Here is a 9,286-nt window from a genome sequence, read left to right on the forward strand (position 1 = left end):
GAAGAACTCAAGGTGTTGCTTAAGACATCAGACGCAGTACAAAGTCCATTTATATGTTAAACTGCATGTTCAGGTCTTCCTGTAACTTAAGTTCAAGAAAGAGCCACCAAGTTTCAGGAGCTCAAAAGTATGTTGAATTGTTATGTTTGTAGTATTTCATAGGCAGTGTTAAATATGTATGGAAATGTTTCTGATAGCTTTTAACAGTTCATTACTCTTGAAAACAATTTAACAATTTTTTTTTATGTACAGAACAACGTCTTAGAGTTGTGGTCGCTGTTTGACTTCCTTATGCCAGGATTTTTGGGTACTGAACGCCAATTTGCAGCTCGTTATGGCAAACCAATACTGGCAAGTAGAGATGCCCGAAGCTCCAGTCGAGAACAAGAAGCTGGTAAGGATCAAACATTAAGTCTTTGTTTTTCTTGTTTTCTTCCTTTGTGAGAACTGCTAATGAGAAGAGAAAATATGGTCAGTGCAAACATAAGAGATTGGGGAGGGGCTGAATGTTTTGAAATTTTTTTCCCTAAAATACTGCTTTCACTGCCTTCACTAGGGGTTCTTGCCATGGAAGCACTGCACCGTCAAGTTTTGCCATTCCTGCTGAGGAGAATGAAAGAGGATGTACTGCAGGATCTTCCACCCAAAATTATTCAAGATTATTACTGTATTCTCAGTCCTCTACAGGTACGCTTAAAAAGTTGACTGGAAGCTTAATTTTTTCCGCACAGTTAAGACCACAAAGGAACCACATCTGTGTTCCTGGGTCAATCTGATGTCAGCTCCTGCATTCTCTGGGACCACAGGACTAAAAAGTTTTTCTAGTACACGTAGAAGAACTAATTTCAATCCAGTTGTAGTAGAGTGTTTCTTTAGCTTAATTTCTGGTATCGTTCTACAAGAACAACATCTAAGCATCTGCAGATTTTTTTAAAGAATACTTTCCAAGCTGAAAGAAAATAAATTGCAAGAGATTCCACTGCTACATATGAAATAGATTTATTGATTTACAATAATTCAGAACTTTAAGTCGAAACTCAGGTCTAAAAATAACTGTCTGTCTGTCTTCTGTCGGGTAAAACATACTTTTTCTCTTCTTTGGGGCCTGGCCTACAGGTTCAGCTTTATGAAGATTTTGCCAAGTCTCGTGCCAAATGTGATATTGATGAAACAGTTTCTTCCATTTCACTGAATGAGGAAACTGAAAAACCAAAGCTTAAAGCTACAGGTCATGTATTTCAGGTACAGATTTCTTCAGTAATTTTTACTACCTAGTTCATTGATTTCTGGTAACTGTATTTCTGGGTTCAATAAAAAATGAAAATCAAAATAGTTAACTTACACATTTGTGGCGATACGACGTAAGTAAAATATTTAGATTTTTGGATCAGACTGCCCGGCATGTGATGTATAGCTATTATGCTTAAATTATATTTTTGTGTCTTAAGTCTTATAAGACAGTCTTAAATAGCTGAACACCAGAAAAATTTAGTGGATCTTGGATATTACTCTGAATTAAAAAATAATTACCAAAAGTGCAAAACCTCAAAACAAGAGGGAACTAATTTTGATCTCATCAGTTGTTACGCTACAAAATTAAGATTTTAAAACATGAAAAAAAGTTTCTTTAAGGTTAGATCTGAATGCATGAAGGTTCATGGTCTTACAGAATTGCCAGCCAAGTCTTGGCTACTTGGAAACAATAATTCTCAAAGGCTCTGCACAGCTCTCAAACCCATCTACTGTATCGCACACAAATATGAGGGTGTGGGAAATGGTAGTCTTTGCGCTGTTCCTGAAACAGGAACCAAGATCATTATGATCCTAACACACTTGAAATACAGCCTTTCTTAATATAAATGTGCAACTTTAGGGTATATTTTCACTAAAATAAAGTCCAAATTGTGGAATGGGGCTGAGTGGCCCCTGTACTTAGAATCAATTTTGTTCATCCTTTTTGTGTAACTACATTGTTGCTAACCATTCCTTTGAACTTCATTTCTTAAATAAAGGCATTGCAATACTTACGGAAGCTATGCAACCATCCAGCGTTAGTGTTAACAACACAACATCCAGAATATAAAAGAATTACAGAGCAACTTGCAGCTCATAATTCATCACTTCGAGATATCCAACACGCACCTAAGCTGTCTGCTTTAAAACAAGTAAGTAGGCTTGCATGTTGTGCTTTACGTTTCCTAAATGTGTGTCTACTGATATTACAATTTAGAAGGTTTTGTTTAAGACTTCATCAATATGAAAACTGATCTTAAAACACTAGTTAAGTAGCAAATAGAATACAAGGGGGTGTTAGGCATATGTATTATTTTTCCTGTTAATTCAAGGGGGAGAGGGAGGCACAAGGTTGCTTCAAGGTGATGATGTTTACATAATTTTTGCTGCCCTGTCAAAAATATTTTACTTTGTTTCTTACTGCTGTTCCTCTTGTTACAGAAAAACTTTTCTCCTGTTTATTATACAGGAGACTATTAGCTTGATAATGTTACATTGTGTTACATACTTAAATTCTACTGTGAGTAAAGAAAAATGAAGAAAATGACTATTCTGTTGACTCTTAAATTTTTCAGTTTGGCAGTGAAGCCAAACTTTGCATTATGTCATTTAAGTGACTGTCATTTAAAGACTTCCTTCTGTAGTTTTTAGTTTCTTATTTCTACTTTTGATAGTCCATCACTGTCAATATTTACATGAGATCTACTGTCATTTTGATCACACACTTCAATGCTGTTTTACTTTAAGCTGCTGCTAGACTGTGGTTTGGGGAATGGTGGATCTTCAGAAAGCGGTACAGAAGCTGTTGTGGCCCAGCACAGAGTACTTATCTTCTGTCAACTTAAAAGTATGCTGGATATAGTGGAGCATGACCTTCTCAGACCTCAGTTACCTTCAGTTACTTACTTACGACTAGATGGCAGCATACCTGCTGGTCAGAGGCATTCCATTGTTTCACGGTAAGCATATCCCTTCATAACCAATATGAGGCCAACTGTAATGAACTATATGATTTATATAGTACAAAATGGTTCCTTTGTCTGCCTCAAAAGTAGTTGGGGTTCATAAATTCATTATTTAAATTAAATTTACCATGCTTAACTTTTCTTATATGCAGGTTTAATAATGACCCATCTATAGATGTTCTTTTGCTCACCACTCATGTTGGTGGATTGGGACTTAACTTAACAGGGGCTGATACAGTAGTATTTGTGGAACATGACTGGAACCCAATGAGAGACCTGCAAGCCATGGATCGGGCACATCGCATTGGGCAGGTGAAAAACTCTTTTAATTTCTCTTCAGTTTTTTTCTCTTGCTGAACTCCTCTTTCTTTGAATTTGGATAAAGTTGTAGCATATAATAAAAGTGACATCTGGGACTTTCCACCAAGCTTCCATTCATATTGCATTCTTGCAAATATGCCAGATGTTGAAGTGTGTACTTTCTTATCCTATCCCCAACTTGGTGTGCCTTCTCTTCTGTACTTCCTGAGCTGCTGAGGAGGGGCCAGGGATGAATCACCCTTCAGTGGAGGAAGAGATGCAACTGAGACAAGGAGCTGGGGAAGCCCTGAGGGTTGTCCTCTGATGACAGGGAAAGAGCGACTGCTGTTAGTCTCCCTCTACAGCTGTAAAAAGCAGTGAATTCTTAACTTACTGCACACAGATGGAGTTGCAGGTGCCTCTACTGTATCCTAGCATAGTCTCATTCTTTTCATCTAACATCAGTCAAGCTTATTCAGTAACTACTGAAGAGTAACTCCAAGCCAAACTGCTACCAGACTGTCCACGATGCATACTTTAAAAGGTTATGCTTTCTTGAATACCTAAGATGATATTTTTTAGCGAAGTGTGCTTTTTTCTTTCAGAAACGTGTTGTTAATGTATATCGCCTGATAACCAGGGGAACTCTAGAGGAGAAGATCATGGGTCTTCAAAAGTTCAAAATGAATATTGCAAATACAGTGATCAGCCAAGAAAATGCAAGCCTACAGAGCATGGGAACAGAACAGCTTCTTGATCTGTTCACTCTTGACAAGGTAAAAAACTATTTTTACAAATACCTACCAAAAATAGAGAAAGCTTAGTGAAAAGCTTTGCTTTGAACTGTAAAATTTAATCGGATGAATACTTGGAATGTTGGAATGATGAATAGTAGACAGCTCTCTGAAAACCAGGATGAAGTGACATGCCCCCCAAAGGAATCATCAGACTCAAAGAATTTAGTATATTCCTGAAAACATTATTCTGTATATTAATTGATTTTTTTCTTTTGTGAAGGATGGGAAAACTGAAAAAGCAGATACCTCTACCTCTTCTGGGAAAGCGTCAATGAAATCAGTACTCGAAAACCTTGGAGAACTATGGGATCAAGAACAGTATGACACTGAATACAGTCTTGAAAACTTTATGCATTCATTAAAGTAACCATCATATATTCGTAATGCAACTGCTGCTAGTTCACGTATTTTTCTGCTGATATTCAGCAAACTTCAAAGCATATATAGTGAACCTTTAGCTTAATGTGTAAATAGACTTACTAAAAGAAGAATCTTCAAAAGACTGGCACTAAGTAGTGTCACCTGTTTCACTGGGGAGTTATTCTGTCTTAAACATTTGCACTGTATAAAAGAAATTTAAATGTAAACATTGTGAGGTGGTTTGAATTTTACTTGTTCTGAACGGCTTCAAATTCTTACTTGGTAGAAGAATAAAACAAAGGAAGTTTTTACTTATGTTAACAAGCGTTACTTCTGTTTGAAGTTAAGTCCACCATTATTTCTTTCTGTATCTATAATAGTTTTGTACAGTTGTTTCAGTGAGTACTTCAGGTTGTTCAGTGTACATTTTTCTTTTAAACACAACTTGCTTTTACGGTGTATTAAAAAACAATTTTCAACTTTCATTCAGATCATTTCAGGACTTGTGTTACCAGAGGCAAAGCCTAGAAGCCTTGAAAGTATTGAATAATTAAAGGGCACTAGATATGTGCACCCACCTTTGTATATTGAGTATAAATATATTATGCTCTTCAGTCTTTTTGACACCATCTTGAGAGAACAGCTGACTTGAACTTTTTAATGTAATGAGCTATATTAAATACAGGTAATGGCCTGTTTGAGGCCATGTTTGCATCCTATTAGCAGGGGTGTACTTTTTTTAATTTATCTATAAGGCTAGAATATAGCCACTTTGAGAGATGCATGTATTAGTATGTTTCAATCCTATATATTTTTTGTAACTAAAAGAAATTAAATATACGGACAGACATTTTCCAGAAGTAGATTTTACACTGTCTAGGATTCCAAAATCCATGCTCAAGTGACTGTTTACTAAAATGATGCATGATTTAAAGCTTCTTAAAGGAAGAGGGAGGACTTTTTTTTTCTTTAGGAGAAAATACACATAGAAATACCTACATTCAGTTTGAGGGAATTGAATAGTTGAAACTGTGTAACAAAGATAGTAAAGGACTTCATTAGCAGTAAGTGCGAATAATATGGCTGTATGTTACGCAGCTTTTTATAAAAGGGAGGCAGTAGTAAAAGTGTGTTTCTAGATGTGCATATGTACCAGTATATGCACTTTTTATAAATATTAAATTATAGATAACTTACAGCAGTTGTCTGAATACATAGAATATATGTATAAATATAAAACCTAAGGTTTGTAGCTTGCTGTGTGCTTAAGCATCAGAGCTTAAAACCACCAGAGACCTCAACTATGTAAAATAAGATTGTTTTAAAACATATATATAAATCAAGACTGTTCTGCAGCATTGGAGATGAATTAATGTCACATTTCAGTAGTTATGAACTGCCATATTGTAACTAAATTAGCATTCCATGAAAATAAACAAAACTGGGAATATATAACTTGCATGTTGTGTATGTCCATGTTTAGGTTTTTTTCTGTAGAGAAGACTTTTTCACTGTAGCTAAGTAAGTAACAAAACTAATGCTTTTGGAAATTACAGCTGGATTACTAGTATTAGTTCACTTCTACCTTCATACATAGAATATTTCTGTTGTGCTTCCAACTGATAATCCAAGCAAGCGGGAGAGATGAGATGGGGCTTGGTGTTCTGTTTACAAAGAAATTATAATGCTGGAATACTGGGTACTTTAAGATACTTGGTGGGGTAATCTGGCGGTACTGCCCAGAAATAACAAGATATTTGAATAAAAAAGCCTCTTATTTAGTCATAAAACACTGTATATGTTTTTTCTTCAAGAGTTTTATTAGCTGCAGTGGTAGGAAACTGTTTGGCTCCTGTTGGAAAATAAATGTACAGCAAAGGACTGCTTTAAACCAGTTATTTATCACATTGAGGTTGCTATGCAACCATAATACTGTTAGTGATGGCTCCCTTGGATATGACATCAAAAAGAGTCCTGCGCCTGGAAAATGGGGGGGAAGCAGAACCTAGAATAATTGTTTCAAGATTACTATATGTACTGACTGATCTTAAGTGTTCTGTGAATTAACACTTTCAAAATAGAAGCCAGCTGGAACACTGCACTAAATATATAAAATACATTTTTAGTTACCTTAATATTTAACTTGGAGCTTTTCTATGCTCCCCAAGCTGGCAGACCATTTACCGTGATCTGTCTTGTTAGTGCAGTGTTCTCACTGCACAAACTGGATTTGCTTACAGCAAAACTCAAGCAAGAAATACATTTTTGGCTTGCCTCTAACTGCATTTGAGCTGTTTAATGGGTACTCAGCTGGACCAGACCAGGGATTGGGCTGAAATAGAAAAGTTTTTTTTATCTCTAGGCTGAAATAAAAACTTCAAAGATAGCACAGGGATGTCAGGTTCTCAGCACCAACCATTTTTCTCTGCCCCTACTGCAGTGTATTCCTTGCTAATAAAGACACAGCCTAAATCTTGAATTGACTGCAAGTTCAGTCATTGCAGGCCCCAAAAAACATGACCTGTGAGTAGAACCACGCATGCCCAAGGCTTGATGCATTGTGTGTAATTTGCACTGAATTAACTAGTCTATATCCATTATTTAATGGCATCAGAACACCACCAATAGTTGCCAAAGCCAGACCTCCAAATTATTGAGGTCCCAGATTCAATGCTCGCTCATTTGCGAAAACTAAGTACCTCTTAGGTGACCCCATTCTGGGCTGGAAGAACTGCTTTGAAACAACGTATACATAATGGTGCTTTTCAACCAAACTTCAAGACTGCTTGAAATTCTTCTTGAAACTAAATGGAAAACTATCTTCTGCAGACATGCACCAAGTCTGTATAAATATTCCTTCTGAAATGTCTGTTAAACTAAGAATTCAATCTGACAAGTCTGTCTTCATGTGTCATCTTCAGAATCCATTTAAGCAGGAAGCTGTGTGCTTTCTGCAAATGTAGTTATGACTATTGCAGGGGATTTTTTTTTTTTTTAGTCATGTTCCCTAATGCTTTTCTAAGCATTAGGAAATGGGTGGGGGTTTTTTTTCCAAGCTTGCTGAAATCAAAATTACACTAAAGATCCAAGGTCTCCATACTCATGATTTAGTTCAGCTCGCATTAGTTCATGTTTAGTCTTTTTCTTTAGTCTTTTGTAGTAGATGCCCATTGTCTCTAGAAAGCTTGTATTTTACCTTCAAGCTACCAGACTTAAAGAAAAATACTTACACTCACCATTAGTGATATCCCCAACTTTACTACCATCCCATGGTTCTACACGTTACTAAGGCAAGTAAACGTATCTTTCTAATTAAGTCTTAATTCAAGCAGAAGTAGGACAACTTAAGCCGTGTTAGGAACTATGGAAAACTTCCAAGATGAAAACATACTTGCGTATGTACGATTTTATTAACTTGCTTACAAATGGCAAATAATATGGCATTAAATATAGCTAGGCATGCAGCATTAAATAGAGCTTTGGCATAGGGCAAGATTTAAGTCTTTTAAGGACCACAGCAATAACTGACTTGTGGCTGGTGATAAGTTGCTTTGTAATCAAAAGCTTGGAAACTGCAGTTTTTTTCTTTAAGCTAAGCAGGAGATGTGTTACGGTAAAAATTAATTCACCTTTTAAATCACATTTAAGCGAGTTACTTCAAGGGCATCTCTCTGAGTATAAGCATTCTTAGAGAGATGATTATTCATCTGAATTCTTTCAGTGTCTTAATAAAAGACATGACCTTTGAATTTGTTTCAGAAACTGTATTAGTTGGCTCCTTATCTTCTAGTGGCTTCACTAGTTCTTCAGTATTCCGATCTACAGCAGGCTTGGAGGTATCTGTTCAGTTACGCTGTTAATTTTTAAGGCTAACACACTGTTCAGGAATCAAGCTTTAGTTGCTACTTCAGCAGACAAAACTGGAGTGAAACCCTGGCTGAAATAGGGGATTCTGCCCAACAAAGGAAAGTGTCCACTGGTGTGAGATTGACAGAACTCCAGTACAGGGATGCCACTCCTGGGAGGTGCTCCTGTGAGGACCATACAGCAGCCGGGTAACAGAGCTCTGACCTCACAGTGACATAACTCACAGTGATCTTGGATGTGACCTAAGGGGAAGATGCATTTCTTCATTCTGGTGCGTGCATGCACAAGCAGAGCTTTCTGCTGGCATGATGGTGGCTTTGGTGGAGGGAAGGTACTAAACAAGTGAGCAGATCGCAAAAAAACAAAATGGCAATCCACAGACTTCGAGCAGGCTTTCAGTCCTCTCCATTTATAAGCCTTAATAAACAACAAAAAAACCTTAATTTTCATAGAATCATAGAATACTTTTAATTGGAAGAGACCTTAAAGATCATCAAGTCCAACTGTTAACCTAATACTGCCAAGCTACCACTAAACCATGTCCCTCAGCACTACATCTACACGTCTTTTAAATACCTCCAGCAATAGCAACTCGACCCCTTCCCTGGGCAGCCTGTTCCTAATTTTTCCTAATATCCAATCTAAACCTCCCCTGGCACAACTCAAGGCTGTTTCTTCTTGTCCTGTCACTTGTACTTGGGAGAAGAGACTGGCCCCCACCTCACTACAACCTCCTTTCAGGTAGTTGTAGGGAGGGATAAGGTCTCCCCTCAGCCTCCTCTTTTCCAGGCTAAGCAACCCCAGTTCCCTCAGCAGCTCCTCATAAGAGTTGTGCTCTAGACCACTCACCAGCTATGCTGCCCTTCTCTGGACCTGCTCCAGCACCTCAATGTCTTTTGTGGTGAGGGGCCCAAAACTGAATACAGTACTGGCCAAGTACAAAGGTACCATCACTTCCCTATAGTCCTGCTGGCCACACCATTT

At 37.3% G+C, this 9,286-nt stretch overlaps 1 protein-coding gene across 3 annotated transcripts in view; it reads left to right on the forward strand.

Moving 5' to 3' along the window:
- The window catches only part of BTAF1 (B-TFIID TATA-box binding protein associated factor 1), a 47,455-nt gene extending 41,252 nt beyond the window's left edge, over positions 1 to 6,203 (forward strand). For all 3 annotated transcript variants that reach the window (XM_063340152.1, XM_063340151.1, XM_063340153.1), the window contains 8 exons: positions 253 to 394; positions 557 to 687; positions 1,117 to 1,242; positions 2,013 to 2,165; positions 2,761 to 2,972; positions 3,131 to 3,290; positions 3,884 to 4,054; positions 4,296 to 6,203. In XM_063340152.1, the coding sequence (XP_063196222.1) occupies positions 253 to 394; positions 557 to 687; positions 1,117 to 1,242; positions 2,013 to 2,165; positions 2,761 to 2,972; positions 3,131 to 3,290; positions 3,884 to 4,054; positions 4,296 to 4,442 (1,242 nt within the window). In that variant the 3' untranslated portion in view covers positions 4,443 to 6,203. The remainder of the gene's footprint in view (positions 1 to 252; positions 395 to 556; positions 688 to 1,116; positions 1,243 to 2,012; positions 2,166 to 2,760; positions 2,973 to 3,130; positions 3,291 to 3,883; positions 4,055 to 4,295) is intronic.
- The last annotated feature ends 3,083 nt before the right edge of the window (positions 6,204 to 9,286 follow it).

The sequence above is a fragment of the Chroicocephalus ridibundus genome, chromosome 6, assembly GCF_963924245.1.
Source record: "Chroicocephalus ridibundus chromosome 6, bChrRid1.1, whole genome shotgun sequence".
Classification (NCBI taxonomy): Eukaryota; Metazoa; Chordata; class Aves; order Charadriiformes; family Laridae; genus Chroicocephalus; species Chroicocephalus ridibundus.